The sequence below is a fragment of the Pleurodeles waltl genome, chromosome 2_1 (genome assembly GCF_031143425.1).
Source record: "Pleurodeles waltl isolate 20211129_DDA chromosome 2_1, aPleWal1.hap1.20221129, whole genome shotgun sequence".
Classification (NCBI taxonomy): Eukaryota; Metazoa; Chordata; class Amphibia; order Caudata; family Salamandridae; genus Pleurodeles; species Pleurodeles waltl.
The window spans coordinates 94,803,806-94,822,826 of NC_090438.1; the positions used below are offsets into that span (position 1 = coordinate 94,803,806).

At 45.0% G+C, this 19,021-nt stretch overlaps 1 protein-coding gene across 4 annotated transcripts in view; it reads left to right on the forward strand.

Annotated features, from left to right (window-relative positions):
* The window catches only part of ARHGEF9 (Cdc42 guanine nucleotide exchange factor 9), a 902,972-nt gene that overhangs the window by 688,082 nt on the left and 195,869 nt on the right, over window positions 1–19,021 (forward strand). For all 4 annotated transcript variants that reach the window (XM_069210611.1, XM_069210616.1, XM_069210633.1 and 1 more), the window contains one exon: window positions 18,118–18,297. In XM_069210611.1, the coding sequence (XP_069066712.1) occupies window positions 18,118–18,297 (180 nt within the window). The remainder of the gene's footprint in view (window positions 1–18,117; window positions 18,298–19,021) is intronic.

A 19,021-nucleotide genomic window follows, 5' to 3' on the forward strand; every position in this document is an offset into this window, starting at 1 on the left:
GAGAACCAATTTATGTGGTTGGGTTGTCTAAATTATGTGGCACGAGAAGGCAAATGTAATTCAACTGATACTAATCAACAAATATGATTTTGTCTTTCACTAAAGCACAGAACCTTTTAATTAAACTTTATTTCTGCATCCCAAAGAAGAACAGATAGTGGAAATAGTATATAGTGTTTCATAATGGTGTGAATCTTTGGCTCTTTTATTCAGTCCATCACAGGTATGGACTAAAAACTTATCTTTATATTGAATGACCATCTTTCAGTGGCAGCTGGCACTGGAATTATGTGGCAAGGAAAAGCAAGTTATAAAGCAATTATATTGCACCTCTGTCTGTTAAAAAAAAAAGAGAGATGCAACCTTGTTACTGTTATAAAGTCTGAGAACCCTGTTGAAATAATTGCAACAGTGAAAAGTATGTTTAAAGTGAATTGGATGTATTTTATTTCTAAAACAAAAATAATGTGTCAGAAGGAATCATTCTTTCCCTCCTTTGAAGTACATTTATGTATGTAACATTTTTAGGGTCAAGTCTGCGAGCGCATGCACGTGCGCATGTGTCTCGCTTACGAGACGCTGTTGTGATCAGTAAAGGGCTTGGAGCCCGCCTGTCGCTCACCATTTGTTGGTTTGCGTGGCACTCTTCGTTACAGCCTCCTAACTCATCAAGGTACGTCTGGCATCATTTCCGTTCCTCTGTGTGGAGCAGGGATCAAGCACTAATTGATTTTAGCTTAATTAGTGTCCGTCCTCTGCTCCCGACGTGATTGAGGTACTATTTTGTTCTAACTTCCAGTGCCCCACAAACAGGAGGCTTGTGACTGGCAAAAACGTGCCCAGCAGGACAAACAAAATTGCAAAGTTTTATTTTTTAAAGCTAACTTTATTCTATTTTGTTATGTTGTCTTTTCTCAGTTTCCACTCATGGTTTTTTTGTGGTGTTATTTTCAAAAGATGACAAATAACTTGTTTGAAATGTGTGAGACCTAGTGCATTGCAAATGCTTGTTGTTTCCTGCTGCAGGCAAAAGCCTTCCCCTAGTCCATTAAATGGGATCTTTACACCATCTAGGCAAAGTTGCCATTTCTGTAAATGTTGGGAACAGCAATCAGCAGAGGAGGATGACCAGTAAACGTTTTACAATTGTGTGCAGTAATTTTACTAACTTTTGATCCGTTCGAAGGGAGATGAATATTTTTGGGATAAAATGTAGAAATGGGGCAGCATACAACGGACTACGTCGTAAATGTGGCACATTCATACGGCCACAGCTGTTTTTGTAGGTTGAGCGCGCAAGTGCTCTGACGTATTGTAATCTATCCTGGGGCTTTTAACCACACCAACGCATGCCCATCACTATCACTCGTTCATGAGCTTGCCTTTCAAAAATCCTTTACATTTGTTCCTCCTTGGGGCAGTTTTGTTACTGCCTTGGCCATCGACCCTGTTATATGGATAATTGCACGTTTGCCGATACGTTTGACTGCAAGCGAACTTCTTTTTCCTTTTGTGTCTCTCCTTCGTTCTCATGCTTATGGCGGCCATGGTGCTTTGAATCGGCTCGCTTATGTCAACTGTTTTACTTATCATTTTCATTTTCAATGTATGTGTCAAGTAAAGTTCAGTAAGGAATTTACAACGCCAATAGCGCTAACCCGAGCAAACGCGAGGCCCATTGCATTGTAAATGCTTGTTTCAGTTGCCCTGACCACTGTACAGTGCTTTCGAAGCGCAGCAATGACAGCCTGTGATGTGCTTTAAGGTAAAGGCTCGTCCAGTCTCTTGTTTCCAGTTTACCATTTTGTGGGCAGAACTCCCCTCGCTCACGACTCCATCCTCTGGAACCCTCCCCCTCTTCCACTGGACTGGAAACGGTCTTTAAGATGCATCTGTGTCCAGGCCACAATTGAAGGTTACTGCAGCATCCTTCTGTCTGATAATACAATCTAGCTGAAGATGTGCTGCATCCATAAAACTTGAAATAGCACTAACTTCCTTCCCTCTGAAGTGCTTTGGAGCGTGTGGAGGGGTTTCGAACTATGAGAAAACAGCAAACTTAAAAAAATAAAATCTGTGATCCGTCCTGCAGGCTCAGTAAAACGTGTACTTTGACCTTCGTGGCGCATTGTGAGACGTAACGTTGCATTTCTATACAGTGGGACTTCAGATTGCTTTGGTGGAAAGCAGCGTGTGATGGGTTTCCTTGGCAACATCATGCTCCTGACGGCTGAGCCTTCACAAGGCTTTGTATTTTAGCATCAGTCTCTATGGAGAGAGATGGTAACGAACCACACACTTCGGTATCTGACATAATCACATTCTGTCCCTGACAACGGTGAATGCAATGCAGCATGGGATGCAGCTGGTGATGCCTTGCTGCCTGACGTAGAATGTGCATTGAGGTGTCTTGCCTGACATAGAATGCTTGTTGAGGTGTCGTGCTGCCTGATGTAGAATGCACCATGATGTAGAATGCACCATGAGGTGCTGCACTGCCAGACATGGAATGCACCATGAGGTGTCGTGCTGCCCGAGTTAAATTCACCTTGAGGTTGTCATGCTGCCTGACGTAGAATTGACCTTGAGGTGATGTGCTGCCTAGGGTAGATGTAGCTTCAGGTGTCGCGCTGCCTAAGATAGCTGCACCTTCAGGTGTCTTGCTGCCTGACATAGAATGCACCTTGAGGTGTTGTGCTACCTGATGTAGAATGCACCTTCAGGTGTTGTGCTGCCTGACTTAGAAAGCACCTTCAGGTGTTGTGCTCCCTGATGTAGAATGCACCTTCAGGTGCTATGCTACCTGATGTAGAATGCACCTTTAGGTGCCGTGCTGCCTGGCATAGAATGCACCTTTAGGTGTCTTGCTGCCTGACGTAGAATGCACCTTCAGGTGTCGTGCTGCCTAAGATAGATGCACCTTCATGTGTCATGCTGCCTAAGGTAGATGCACCTTCAGGTGTCACGCTGCCTGAGGTAGATGCACCTTCAGGTGTCATGCTCCCTGATGTAAAATGCACCTTCAGGTGATGTGCTGCCTGAGTTAGATGCACCTTCAGGTATTGTGCTGCCTGAGGTTGAATGCACCTTCAGGTGTCGTGCTGCCTGACCTAGAATGCACTTTCAGGTTTTGTGCTGTCTGAGGTAGAATTCACCTTCAGGTGTTGTGCTCCCTGATGTAGAATGCACCTTCAGGCGTCGTGCTGCCTCAGTTAGATGCACCTTCAGGTGTCATGCTACCTAAAGAAGGTGCACTTTCAGGTGTCATGCTGCCTAGGGTAGATGCACCTTCAGGTGTCATGCTGCCTAGGGTAGATGCACCTTCAGGTGTCATGCTGCCTAGGGTAGATGCACCTTCAGGTGTCATGCTGCCTGAGGTAGATGCACCTTTAGGTGTCATGCTGCCTGAGGTAGATGCACCTTCAGGTGTCATGCTGCCTAGGGTAGATGCACCTTCAGGTGTCATGCTGCCTGAGGTAGATGCACCTTCAGGTGTCATGCTGCCTGAGGTAGATGCACCTTCAGGTGTCATGCTGCCTAGGGTAGATGCACCTTCAGGTGTCATGCTGCCTGAGGTAGATGCACCTTCAGGTGTCATGCTGCCTGAGGTAGATGCACCTTCAGGTGTCATGCTGCCATGGGTAGATGCACCTTCAGGTGTCATGCTGCCTGAGGTAGATGCACCTTCAGGTGTCATGCTGCCTGAGGTAGATGCACCTTCAGGTGTCACGCTGCCTGAGGTAGATGCACCTTCAGGTGTCACGCTGCCTGAGGTAGATGCACCTTCAGGTGTCACGCTGCCTGAGGTAGATGTACCTTGAGATGGAATGCACTCTGAGGTGCAGATTCTGATTGAATGGACCTTGCTTGGAAAAATATATTTTAATGCAGCTTGAAGTGTGAAGCAGCCTGAGGCAGAATGCATGTTTGTTTAGACTGCTGGAATGCACCTTGAGTTAAAGTGCAGTTGAGGTGTCATGCAACCCAAGGTGGAATGTACTTTGAGGTTTCACTCATGCAGCTTGAGGTACCGCTTCTGGTAGAATGCGGGGGGGGGGTGCTTACATTGTAATGCAGCTTGAATTGTGATCCGCTTTGAGGCAAAACACACGTTTTTTCACAATGCTCGAGACAAAATGCAGGCTGAGTTGAAATGCTGGGATACAACCTTGAAAGTAGATTATAACTTGATATGGGATACAACTAAGGTGGAATACTGCCTGTCATGGAGAGCGGTGTGAGGTGGACCCTGCCTGCGGTGGAATGCAGGTAAAGTATACACTGGAGCTTAGCTTGTCTGCATACTGACTTCTGAATCTAGCCAGGAACCAGTAGCAGGCAATAGGCCGTGCGTGATAGTGAGAACAGATGGGCACCATGTAATTACGAGCATGCGCTAACGTAGTGTGTTGGTGGAACTCATCATCTTGTGTATTTTTTTGTCAATGACTGCACTCAAATGTAGTGTCCCTCTTCCAATGATCACATCTTCTTGCCCCAGCTCGCCTTGCCTACTGGAGCCACTGTTTGCGGATCCTGGCGGTGTAAAACCCTGACAGCAAGGGCGTGACAAAAGTTGTGGTGCCCTTCCTGCAAAATACTTGGAGGGCCCCCCCCCCGGACTCACTCAGGAGCTCTCAAGGCAGGGTACTGTGCTGAGGGAGCCTCCTGGAGCACGGCCCCCCTGCACCGCGTGGGATGCGGGGGCCTTTGTTATGCCACCACCTGACAGCCCCCGATGTGCATGTTCCTGTAAACTCTAGCCTAACACACTATGCTATAAATACACTACTGAGAGCGGGAGACAGGACTGGACACATGTCTTGTTCAAATGCAGTCGAATGCAACAAGGCGTAAAATGAACTGCGCCCACACTGATCCTTTCAGGGTGCCGCGCGCTCTCCATCCACCTCCACTTGAATGTCTGGCTTTAATGCTTCTGCGGCACTTAGTCATTTTTCCCTACCGCCTGTAGCATGGGCAATATCAGAATGTTGCGCTCATTGAACTTGTGTTGAGTAGATTTGCCTTCTGTTAACTGATGTATCATTGGCGGGGGGGCATTTTATCGGCTCCCGTTCCTACTCAATGTGCCAGCGCTCCTCCAGATCTACGTCTGCTAGTCTACGGGTGGCCAACATGCTCACCTCTTCTTCCAATACTCAGCCTCTGTTGGAGGTAGCTCATCAGTTCCTATTTTTTCGAACCTGTGACCTTCAAATCTTAGGCCATGGGTACTCGCAAACATTTTCCCAGGGGCCTTAAAGTTTGGTTTGTGATGTGACTGAGGGTTTGGGGAGTGTTTGGGAGTGTGCTGGGGGTGGGGAGTGACAGTATGGTGGGTGTAGGGGGAGCGAAGCATATACATCTAGTGGATGAATTGCACAATGTGGAACCAGAAAACCTGGGATTAATTATGGCTTCCCTGCTTTACCAAATTGTGCGATTTTAGGCAGTTGATTTACTTCCCTTTTCCTTCATTATTGCATATAATAGAACCTCAAAACACATGACTTCAGGATTTGCGTTGTACAAAACCTTTTCCTGTGTTTCATTTAATAAACTATATTGTTGTTCATGTATAACAGGAACCCAGGCCACCCAGAGAGTGCACAGGACAAATGGCTTGCCTCTCAGTTCACTATTGGCATTTTTTTCAAAGTGGGGGGAATTAATCCTTCTGAATTTATGTTTAAGAATTATCACTAAAAAGAAAATACTTCTCAATGCACTGATATAATCTGATGTACTAAGGTGAAACATGTTTGCATGTTAATGAAATACACTTTTTGATTTTTTTTAAGAGACCTTATCATATTTTTACACTTTTGCTGCAATATGTCTTTGAAAATAAAGGTATTCCCAAAGTTAAAGGTGCATGCCAACCTAGTTATTTCCTTTCTTTACCTTCAATTAATGTTTAAATGAAGGTTTGCCTGTTAATTTAACATCCTTTTGATCATAGTGCTGAGTCAAGTAAACAGCAGCCCAGTGCTGCTGTTGACCAGGGGGCCACATGTAAAGGTCAGGAGGGCCGCATGCGGCCTCCAGGCTGTACTTTGAGTATCATTGTCTTAGACGGAGGCTTTTCAGGGATATATTCTCTTCATTTGGTTGTGCCTACTAGCTCCATACCTATGACCTTCAAGTCTCTTCTCTTGCCCTTCAGGGATATCTTTGCATAGGTCTGTTGTGCCTACCACTTCTTTGCCTATGACCTGCAAAACTTTCTCCATAGCCCTTCAAGGATATCTTTCCATCAGTTGGTTGTGCCTACCAGTTCTTTACTATGTCTTTGCCTGTGACCCTCAACTCTTCTTCTTTAGCCCCTTCAGCGATATGTGCTAATCACTTGGTTGACCAACAACTTCTTTCCCTATTTCCCTCAACTCTTCTTCCCTGACTCTCCAGAGATTCCTGCTCATCACTTGGTTGTGCCTGCTACTTCTTCACTACCTCTTTACCTGTCATCCTCAACTCTTCTTTCCCCCTCTCCTCAGAGATATCTTTGCATCAGTGCCTAATACGTCTTTACTCCTTTACCCATGACCTCAACTCTTCTTCTCCAGCACCTCACATTTGACTTACTTTGTACACATGTCATCAGCTGCTTCTCTGTCATCCGAGACATCATGGCTGCATCCTGTTTAATTCTCTACCCCGCGTAGACCACCCCCGTGCCCAGATCATCAGCTGCACCCAAAACTATTCCCTCATGTTCCCACCAAACCTAGTAACCCATCTGTGTCATCCATTTTCAAATGTTTCTTTATACCTTGATCTTCTCAAACACACCCACTTGCTCAGTAGCCTCATACTCTGCCCACGTCGTGTTCCACTCTACCAATACCTGATTTATTCGAGAGGTCTGAGCTAAACTTACTGCAGCAACAGCCTCCTCCTTACGCTCCCCCACTACTCTAATTCCTTCATCTAAGCATCACAAACCAAACCCTGTTCAAACTTCTAAGATCCCTTTCCAGAAAATGCATCAGGCAGGCTGGCCTGGAGTGCAGCCGTGTGCCCTGCACGTGTTCTTTCTAACAGTTCCTTTTACTCTTTATTCACTGCAAGCCATCTTGAACTATGCCCTATTTTAGTCTCTTTTTTGTCTCTCCATTCCTCCGCGGTCTAGAGTCCAAACCATCCTCTCCACCGGTCGGTGTCCCCCATCTCTGTGATCCTCCCTCTCACAAGTTTGTCTTACTTGCCCCCCTCAATTTCATCAGATGTTGTGTGACTGATGAGGGCAGTGATGGAAATGGATCAAATGTTCTGAGGGAACCCGCAAGCCAGGTGAAGGCATCAGAAAGGGGAGGAGTCTTGGAAGATGGCGTCACAAAAGAAGAGTCAGGACAATCAGCATAAGATCTACCAATACACATGGGCTATTACACCTTTATAGCCCGCCGTAGTGGGCTATAGCAGCCGTTAAAGACCAGCATTAAAGACCCGAGCTTGGGGTGAGGGCCTTTAACAAGGGGGCAGGCCTTTAATGGCCGGTATAGACCACTCCGGCAGGCTATAAAGCTATTAGAACATTCCGCCCCATCAGGGCACAACGTTCTAATTAGTAAAACAAAGGCCTCACGGAGCCCAAGGAAGTTGAAATCCCCTCGGGCTCCGTGAGGCCTTTGTTCACAACTGTTGCTGTGAATGACATATCTGGGAATGTTGATGCTGCGGTCTTTTACCAGCCGGTAGACGCCCAGAGCTACTCCAGTGTCTTCAATGGAGCGTTCAACATTCCAATATTCTTATTTACCTTTATTTTAATACCATGTTTATTTGGTTTAACAGTTAGAACCATAAACCAGAGAAAAATCTAAAATCATCACAGTTAAGAGAAGCGTCCTACAGTTTCATCACTTCTCACCAAATGACATCAACACTCATAATGCGCATTCCTTACTGTGCTTTAGTACGATAAACCTGGCATAAAATAAGATGGCAAAGTGCTTGGCAAACATACGTATTCCAAAATCGTCAGGTACTTGAGCCCCTACTAATCAATCAAATTAATGTGGGTTTTGCAATAATGGAGCAATCCTGTCAGCTTTTTAGAAATGACTGATCATTTTTTTGGGTCTAGCCTAGAGATAGGTTTAATTTTTTCACCAGCCTTTCCCCCCAATAAACATGATAAAAATATGTGCATATGTACACACATGGTGAGTCTTTTGGTCAGCGCTTTTCATTCATTGTGTAGTGTTTTGCTATATTGGCTGTTAAATGTGCTAAAATTCAACAGACATCACAGTATGACTGCAGGGTTTTCAGGTAAATAACTGTGGGAATATACCATTATACAACTCCATTTGTTCATAAAGCACAAAATGAATATGGATAAATACCAATAAGATGGGTAAAAAATAAATATGGATAAATACAGACGGAAATGTTAAAAAAACACAATAAAACCGCAAGCCCTAGCTATAAATAAAATTAATAAACATGTAGTTTATCAGTTTGGCAACAGGAGCTGACGAATGAATTTTGAGGAGATCTTTAGGAAACAGTCACAAGAGAAAGTCTGTTGAAGTTGGCCAAGGGGGTGGTGGTGTAGCAGCAAAGTCGACTGTAATGCAACCCAAGTAAGTGATGTAGAAATAGCTCAGATTTACGTAGGCCTATCAGCTCCTTCCACACAACCTTTTCATACTGTAAATATCTAGTTACGGTGGAGCCACCATATAGGTCCACCATGGGTTAAACAGAAGGAAACCTTTGCTCGAAAGTCTGTAGAAATCCCTTCCTGGTCGCCAATGTCGAGAAGTAGGCATATAATGTTAAATTATTTAAATAATTTATTTTCAGCATCAATAGCTTGTATGTCCTTATTCCCACACAGCCTCTCTGTACTTCCCCTGAAAAGTCTTTTACATTCCAAAATAGAATCCTTTTTTAAATAATACATTCAAAATACATTACATCAGGTAATTCCTTCGTATTTCTTATTGGAGATACCTAGCCGGCTCCCTGCCAGAAGGCTACTCTGTCAAAAAGAATTGATGGCTTAAAAAGGAATTGCTGGAAGATATGTGGTACATTCGGTTCACTGGGTGACCCACAGCAGGTGAGATCCACGGAATCTGGCCAGCATCACTTGCGTGTGCTCAGAGTTCACAAAGCGACAGAGGATGCCTTGTTCAGCCACTCACGGTGGGATGTTGCGGATTTGACCCTTCTGTCTAGAGTTTGATCTTTGATTTCAGTCAGAAATCAGTGTTTACAACAGAATCCGTGATGCCCGCTCGTGATCCAGCTCGCATGCCAGATTAAGAGAGCTTTGCGATGGAAGGCTGATAAGACTGCTCAACTGAAAGCCATACCCCTCTGGCACAACAGTCCTGCTGTACTCTGTAAGCCTATCAGCCTCTAAGCCACTGAGTTGTTTTATTCATGCGTGCAGCTCAAATCCTGGGGTTTAGGACCTTTACACCTAAGAGTCAAGGTGCAAAAAACACGCTGCCCAAAATAACTGCACAAAGACGCCATGAGAGGGCCCATTTTGGCACTGAGAATGAGGCTGCGTGCTGCGGATGAAGCTGGCACGTGGGGGCAGCTGGTAGCTCTTGAAAGTGGTGGGGCGAGCCATGAGTCGCGCCGCGTCCCAAAAACCCAAAATAAAACACCCCCTCCCTTCAAAAGGCCAACTAAAAACATAACCACAAACTACAAAATAAAACATAACTACTACACTTACATGCATTGCACATTTCTAAAAACTAAAATAAAATGGTACTTTCCCAAGGGAAGCATGTCCTCTTTGGTGTTCTTCTGCAGTCTGATGTACGGAGAGCTCTCCCAACCAATCCTGTTAAGCAGCATGAGAGAAGCACCAGGATTGGATGGAGCATGCTGGCTAGACGCTCCTTCAGGCTCTGGAGGGCTGTGCTTGTTCGCCACCCAGCTGGGCTGAAGAGCTGCAAAGCGCGCATGTCAGGCTGGCCGTCGTAAGCCAGCTGGCTAAACTGACATGGTGCACTTTGGAGCATCCAGTCAGCCACTGTCCCAGTCCTCGATGCTGCCAATCGGTAGGAGAGGACGTGCCCTGCATTTCTCCTGGCTCGGGGGCAGGCTGGTGGCTGTGGCATGCCGATTTTATTTTTCACATATAGCACAGCTTGCAGTGGGCGGGGGAGGGTGACATTCCCCCGTCCTCGTGAAGAAACAGCTGCTGCTTGTAGCACAACTTCGTTTGGTGGAACGAGACAGTGCTAAAAGTTGAAATAAATGTACTCCAGGAACCCAAAACGTTAGTGGTAGACTAGGTGTAGTCAAGAGATTCAGAAAGTAATGTGGGCAGAGTAAAGGTGGGCAAGCCATGAAAGGTTCTGAGACTCTTGAGCTAAAAAACAGCAGAGAAACAACTGGCCTGTGTTGCACATTTTTACATTTTTTGTTATCCCTACGGGGAAACGAGGGCTGGGGCTGTGTTATAGAAGTGTTCTGAGGGTGCAATGGGCATGTGCACCCTAATTGCACGGCCCCATTACAGAAAAGGCTGCAGACACTTGTGTGGCTCTGTCTGTAATACAGCTATCACTGGCGCACATATAGCACCACGCCTCTGCACCTGTAGACATGGGCGCAGAGGCAAAGAAGGTGTCAGGAGGTGCACAGACAGTGGGCCACCTAATAGGTGCCCCCTGATGGCAGCCCTCTGGAGACGAACATCCCTTTGCAGGCGGGTGCAGTCACTCAAGTGAGCCACCGGCAAGGGGAGCTCTAATCCCCCTTAAAAAGGCAGTTGGGTTACCACCTTCACAGTGCAACAAGGAGCAGCTTTAAAGCATCCCCTCCGTTTTGCACTTGAATGGTCTGCCCCGGGGGCAGCGCCAGTTCACGGCACATTCAATATGAGACAGCGCACTCTCCTTGTTTACGCCAGGCACACCTTTTAAAAGGTGCGCCCAGCGCAAACAAAGGAAATGCGCTGCTTTCCCTAATACGGCCCACGTGTTCAAAGGAGCTGAGCTGGGAGATGCTGCGGAGTGCTGCGGAAGAGAGGCTGTGTTAGTGATTTTTCAAACCGTCCATTGTGTGATTTGTCATCACTAGCATTACGTCTCCCTCTGAGCACTTTCAGAGCACTCCACAGAATTTGCAACATCAGCCCAGCTGAACCGCTGCCCGGCTCCCTCCAGAGGGCAGTCAAAACACACAAAAAGCCCATAGTCACGCGTCAGCTGTGTGTGAACACCCTGTGTCTCCTTTGTCTTAGTGAGGACCTGTTACCCCGCGTGCTGTCTCACCCCCTTTGTTTTGATAACATGAGTACTTTTCTTAATGAGATGTTGAGGGACTTTAGCAGATCATGAACTCAATCTGTTTACTAAGCCAGGAGAAATAGGTGATTGCAACATAAACAAGCATTAGCAATGCAACGGGTCTTGCGCTTGCTCGCATTTGAGCTATTAGCGTTGTAAACTCCTAACCCAGACTTTTCTTGCCACATAAACTGAAAATGAAAAATAAAACAGTTTCACATGTGCGAGCCGATGGTCGCCATGAGTGTAAGGAGACACAGAAAAGGAAACAGAAGTTCACTCGCAGTGAAACTTACCGGCAAAAGTGCAATTATCCATGTAACCAGCAAAAGTGCAATTATCCATGTAAAGGGGTCGATGTCATGCAAAGCGTTTGACTTCTGCCCAGCGAGATCGCTCTGTGCAGGAAATGAAAAGATAAAATAATCCAAAAACCAGCTGAAAGCAGGGAGTCTCGTATGATTTCAGTAGTTTACCAGTGCGCTGGAGGAGGGCTAAACACTGGAAAAGGCATGAGATATGCATGCCTTTCACAAATGGAATCAACCGATTTTTAAAAGGCAAGTCCAGGAAGTAATGAAAGTGACGGGCGTGACTTGGGCGTGGTTAGAAACCCACATAGAGATTACAACATGGTCCAGAGCGCTTGCCCGCACTCTCCTGCCATCTCTTGTCCCCTGCCATTTGTTAACGTTGTACATTTTCTAAAATGACTACTTGATTCAGCTGGATTTAACACTCAATACTATGTATATTGTTTCACTTAGCATTCCAGAGAATGAAAAAACAAAGCCTTTTCCTTTGGTGTCTATAAAAGAAGACGTACACATCCATTGGTTGAATTGCACTATGTGCAGTCAGGAAACCTGGATACAATCTCAGCATTCCAGTTTGACCAAATTGTGTGATCCTGGCAATTATTTTACTGTGTCTTATCAATTGATCATTACATTTGACAGAATTTTGAAATCATTTATTGCAGGAAGCATGATGTACAAAGACCTCTCTTGTATATGGTTTAACAAACTATAGTGTTGCTTGATTTATAATAATAATAAAAACCATGCAATGGGGCACAGGACAACTGATTTCCGTCTCTAATGGCATCTTGTCAGGGCAGGAGGGAGATGGGGTTTAGGAGTGTTTCTAAGTTCATGTTGATCAGCGGCTCTTAGTGCAGTGATATAATCTAATTTACTAAAGTGACACTATTCCAAATGTTAAAGGAATACACTTTCTTGAATTTTGAAGAGTTTTTATCCTATTTTTACATGACGCTTGATGTATACATTTACACAGGGGCGGGCTCCTCCGCTAGTGCGGAGGAGCATCGCTCTGCCAGCAGCAGCAGCTGCAAAACTTTTATAGTAAAAACATAAACTGTGTTTATTATGGTTTTACTATAAAAGGGGCAGGGCCACGGGCGTGACAGGGACAGAGCACTCCCCCTCAGTGCGCATGTATGTCCCGAGCCGGCCAAACACACATGCGCACTGTGCCCTCTCCAGCCTGACACTGTGTTGCCGGGCTGGAGAGAGCAGGCACAGGCTCCCAGTCTGCCTGGTAGCACCTTGGCTGGGCGCTCCCAGCCAATCCTAACGCTCTGAGCAGTGTCAGGATTGGCCATAGGGCAGGCTGGGAGCCTATGCCTGCAATGCAAGACGTAGCGGATGGAGCGGTGGCGCGCGTGGAAAAATGGTAAGGTTTATTTTTTTTATTAATACATTTTATGGGGGTTCTCCTACCCCCGCCATGTGCCGCCCTGCTCCTTTTCCCTCCTGCAAGCTGTGCCTGCATTTACTTGCCATATATTTGGATGTCTCAACGTGTGTTCTGGCTCTTAGAGCAAAGCCGTCTGTTTGTTTGCCGCTCCCTAAACATTTTGCTGCTGTGACCACCTGTAGGCAAGAGTCATGATAAAGAGTGGTATGGGGTGTGGGAGAAGGGTTAATGAGTTTGTTGCAGAGATCCTTGTGTAACCTGTAGCTCACGCGCTACAATGCAGCTTAAGAAAGTCTACAACACTTTCAAGTCACAGTTTATCTCTCACCAACTTGTGAACTGACATTTTGACTGTTTCTTCCTTTCCCCCCTGGGGTGTTGAGTCAGATGGTTAGGTGGGAGCATCAAGTTGTGCTCTGAGTGGTGTCCCATGCCTGCTCCCAGCGAGGACACAATTCAGAAAAATTTAATCACTGGCTCTTGATGAATTGAGGGATTTAAATTGCAACCATGCTGGCAAGGAACTAAGGGCCACATGCATATCCGTTAGAAATTGTGATTTCCTAATTGTGATTCCATGCGAACCGCAATTAGGAAATCACAATTCCAAATGTATGAAACTTCATAGAGTTTCTTTTTTGATTCCCAGTGGGTTGCAAATAGACCTATCTCATGAATATTAATGATTTAGGTCACAATTTGCGGCCCGTTGGGAATCGCAAAAATCACAGGGATGGTGGCCTGCGGGGGTCAGCAGATCACCATGTCTGTGATTGCTTTTAAATAAAGCCATCTTTTTTTTTGTTTTTTAAATGCAGCCTGTTTTCCTTAAAGGAAAATGGGATGCATTTAAAAACAAAAAAATGAAATGATTAAGCTTCATTTTTTAAGAGTAGCCAATGGTCCGTGGTAACACTGCCTGCTCTTCAAAAATATTTTCCCAACCATTCACAAAGCAGAAGGGGTCTCCTGGGGAGCCCTTCCCATTTGCAAATGGGTTACCACCAACTTTTCATTGGCAGTAAATTGCGAATGTTTTGTGACCGCATTTTGGTTGCAAAACATTTGTACATATTAGGAAGGGACACCCTCAACACACCCTTTTCTAATACCGAATTACAAATCTAAGTTGTGGTTCAGTAACAAGTTACCAAATTGCAATTTGGGCTTTGTACATCCCAAATTGCTTTTTCCAGTCACAGTCGGGCCAATTCTGTGAATCGGCCCGTTTGTGACTGGAGATTAGCTTTGTACATGTGGCCCTTACTTCCCCCAGTCCTGCTGCACTGGAGGCTACTATTCCAAAGCACACATTAAAATACCTCAGGCATCCGTATGTGTTTCCCATTCTTGGCATATTTTGCTGGGGCACAATTGGGATGACCCACTGAGGTCTGCATGGAGGTAGATTTGCTTTGTGCCCTGACAATCCTTGCAATCTGCATGAATAAGTGAATATGCATATTCAGTGATAAAATGAAGGAGTTGTGCTGGGGTGAGGAAGGTTTAACTAGATCAGTGCTCGGCTTACACTTCTCTCCGGGATATGACTTGCGCTCATGTCCTGGCTTCAACAAGTGGTCACAGTGAGTTACAACCAGTTCATCAGTCATGAAAGTTCTGTATTGGCCACACACTGGTTCTGATTTGGGGATGATGAATCTGGGGAGCTTGTAATGCCTTTGCGTCCAACATGGACAACCTGGATGGACCTGAATCTTCTTATTGGCCAAGGATTGCTGTCTCTTTCCTTCATGTCCAATTGCACCCTCCAATGTTTAAGTAGCAGGTTCATTCATCTTAGAGTAAAAGTAAACATATCAGAGACATCCATATCCAATCCACCATGCCTTTGTTGTGTGCTCTGTAAAGCAGGCATGTACTTAGGCAGGTAACCTAGAACTAATTAACTTTAAAGTAAATGCTTTGTGGCGAAGACAGAGTGCTAGAGTTATGTTGCTACATTGAGGTCCATTATGGGTGTCCAGGAGTAGAAGCTGATATTGCTAAATGGCCATTTGGTACCCCAGGCACTGCCTTTCCTACTGTCTGTATCTTGGATCTTGAATTTGAAAGTATCAGGAAGTAAAAATTATCAGTGTTTATTTACATTCTGTACTCTCCACCACCCACCCGTTCAATAGAACCAAGAATAGATAGGTGGTTCTTAGACAAGGGATCAAACTTGTGATGTTATTGGGGATCACAAGGCAACGATTTCAGTTCAGGTAGCCCTGACATTTTTGTAAATGGTCATCCATGTATAAACACATATGTGTAGCCTGTGGTGTAGCAAATGTGGTGTGGACCCTAATATGAGCAAGAAATATGACACCTCTCCAACAGTTGGGTAGTAAATAACAGCCATAATTGGAGTGCATTGGGCTCCTGACACCTCCGGACCTCAGTGTCTCTGTACCTTCTGCACTAATAACATCGCTGCTTCGGCATATAGGCCGATAAAGGGTTTGGTAAAATGGGTGTGATCTACGGGTAGACAGATCTGCCAAGAGCAGTCATTGGAAGAATTGATTGTGGACAGAAGGAAGAAATATCTGATGTATGCGTCTGTGGATTTGTCGATGGACAGACGGGCCAGTAGATCAATCGATTAAATGCAGAGACATCATGTAGGAGTGCCCAGGGTGACTACTTTACCTTGCCCTCGCTTTCTGCCCCTGGTCCCATGAACCATGGGGGCAACTGAATGAACATTCTTTAACCAGAGTTCTTCCAGAGTTAATCCTGAGATGTTGTCAGAATTCCAAGGGGAGTGATGTCACGTTTGCTGCCACAGTCATTTTGCTAAATCAACGGCTATTATGAAACAATGGATGGATTAACAAATCAGTGAATGGGTGAAAGAAAAGTGGATTATGAGTGGAAGAGGGGCAAGAAATTCTGGCGGTAGATATGAATATATGCCTGAGCACCACGTGATCTCAGGTGTAGCGCTTTAAGTAAAACTAAATAGCTTTCTGTTTGTATCGTGTGTGGGGTGCTGTGGACCTCTGCTCTGAAGTAACAAGGGCCCTTTGGGCACTGAGTGCAGCATAATCGGGTCTGTCATCATCTGAGATGGGGCTGTTTCAGCTGTGACTTCTTGCTGGCATCCAGTGATTGGTTTTGTAGCCCAGTTGCATGCCATAATATCATAAAAACATATATTGTCTAACATAAATATTGTGTTCTAAATATAGTTTACAAACATAACCTCCGGTTGGGTGTAGGTTTTCAATAATTGACTCAACAGAAGCAATATTTTTGTAAAGGATAACCTCCTCTGTCCTGGGCTTTTCTTGCAATCTGACTCCAGGTGTAACCCATCTCCTTGCAGCCAGCCTTGAGGCCTCGGCGCCAGGTGTTTCTTGGCCTTCCTCCATATTAGGATATTTAGTACGAAATATTTAGGTCAGACAGTATCTGATGCTTTTGTGGTACCATTCTCAAAGCCCATCAAAGACTTGTTGGTGTCCACTGAGTTCATTGTACTTGTGAACTTGCCTTGAGGGCCTGCATGCTAACAGGTTTACGTGGATCTGTGCTTTCTCTCCCCCTCCAGGGCACGAGGCAGGCTGTGATTAGGCTTGTGTTGGTGCTGTCTATGCATCCCAACATATTTGTCAATGTGGCATTCTTTATTTTAACTGGACAAGAACACCCAAATCCTAACTTCCGAGATATTCAGTGTGTCCCGTTGAGTTGAATAGTGGGCGCACCATTATTTACTGCACTTGCATAATATGGAGAGCTTTAAACACTGTGTGAAAGCAAGTTATTTTTATGGGTATTATATGTTTTGCATGTTGAAGTTTTAGGGCTGTAGTCTGGATTGTGTGTTCTCTTCGTCCTTTCAGCTGATGAGTTCTAGTTAATTTGTTGCAAGTTGTGTTAGGACTCTAGAGTGAGTCATGCCTTCCATGCCATGGTGCTTCCTTCACTTCAGCTGATCAGTGCTGATTCTGTTGTAACATGTTACATGTTAATATAGACTTCCATTTTAGGTGGCATGTTCCTGAGATACCCTTGTCCTACCTTACTTTCAGCTGATCAAAGCTGGTTGTGTTGTAACATGCTACATGTTATTGTTTAGAGCTCTCATGGCATGTTCTTGACCTGCCTTTGTCCTTCCTTTCAGTTGGTTAGTGATGGTTCTGTAGTAACAAGTAAATGTTTAGACCTCTGGTCTGGATAGCATGTTACTAACATGTCATTGTCCTCCCTTACTTTCAGCTGATAAATGCGCGTTCTTTTGTAACATGTTTCATGTTAATGTTAAGGGCTTCAGGCTGGATGACATGTTCCTAACCTGCCTTTGTGCGCCCCTTACCTGCTGCTTCGATTGTACATGATAATGTTTAGACCGCTGGTCTGGGTGGCATGTTTCTAATCCAACTCTGTGTTTCCCTTTCTTTGATCAGACATTCCCGGCTCTGTTCTAACATGCTACACGTTAATGTTTAGAGCTCTTGTCTCATTGCATGTTCCTAACCTGCCTTTGTGCACCCCTTACTTTCAGCTGCCCAGGGCTGGTTCTGTTGTATCATGTTAATATTTAGACCCTCAGTCTGAGTGGCATGCTCTTAACATGTCTTTGAGCTTCCCTTTCTGTCAGCTAACCACTGCTGACTGCTGGAACATTTTACATGTTAATTTTTAGGGTTCTGGTTTGGGTACCATGTTCCGAACCTGCCCTTTCCACCTTCTTCCTTTCAGCTGATAAGTGCTACTTCTGTTGTGACATGTTACATGTTAATGTATAAATCTCTTGCTTTGTGTCATGTTCTTCATTGCCCTTTGTCCACCATACCATACAAGTGATTAGCGCTGGTTCTGTTGTAACCCGTTTCATGTTATTATTTGAGGTCCTGGCTTGGGTGGCATGTCCCAAACTTGCCTATGTCCATCCTTCTTTGCAGCTGATCAGTGCTGGTTATGTTCTAACATGTTGCATGCTAATTTTTGTGTTTCCGGTTTGGGTGGCATGTCCTGATCCTGCCTTTGTTCTTCCATCCTTGCAGCTGATCAACGCTGGTTCTCCTGTATCATGTTGAATGTAAATATTTGTGTTTCCAGATGGGTGGCATGTCCCTAACCTGCCTTTGTTTTTCCATCCTTGCAGCTGATCAGTGCTGGTTCTATTGTGAGTGCTGAGGCAGTATGGGATCACGTCACCATGGCCAACCGGGAGTTGGCATTTAAAGCAGGCGACGTCATCAAGGTCCTAGATGCTTCCAACAAGGACTGGTGGTGGGGTCAGATTGACGACGAGGAAGGATGGTTCCCCGCCAGTTTTGTGAGGGTAAGTTTCTTGTGGCATACTTTATTAATCTTGTTGTGACTCAATACCTGTGTCACTTTTATTAAATTTCATATCGATCCATCTATACAGTCATCATAGAGGTCCATCCATCTGTCCAGACTCAGTTATCCAGAGTCCTCTAGCAAAGCTCTCATCCTTCCAAATCCACCAGTCTGTCTGTTCACCTTGGCTCACCCACTCACACATACTTTTGTTCACCCAAACTCTCCCAAATGTTAATGCACACCGGCCTTTCTTTAGTACTCTCCTCCTTCACTCCTACCTGCTTAAGCTTCCTCTCTATGTGATATTTGTATCAATAGCTGTATTCTTCCTCTTTATGAGTCTTTCATTTTCCTTTCAAGCTCTCTTTCTTGCTGAACGCGCATCTAGATATGTTTGACATTTTTGCCTCATTAAACTTTGTAGGACAAATTGTAAAAAATTCACCCATCCAAACTCCCCCACCTCTGCACCTTTTTCTATATCCAAATTCACCCACTCATCGAGCAATCATGCTTTATCCCTCACTCTTCCCCTGCCCACTCTGGCTCAAAATCTTTCTTTCTCTGACACATCTATATGTGGGTTTTCCCATGTTATGCCCATCTTTGGTCTCTTTGGCTTCTTTTCATCTGTTTTTGTGGATGATGCGTTGATGTTCTCTGGATTATTACATATTGTAAGACAGACTGTAAACAATCAATGTAAGAAAATTGATCTT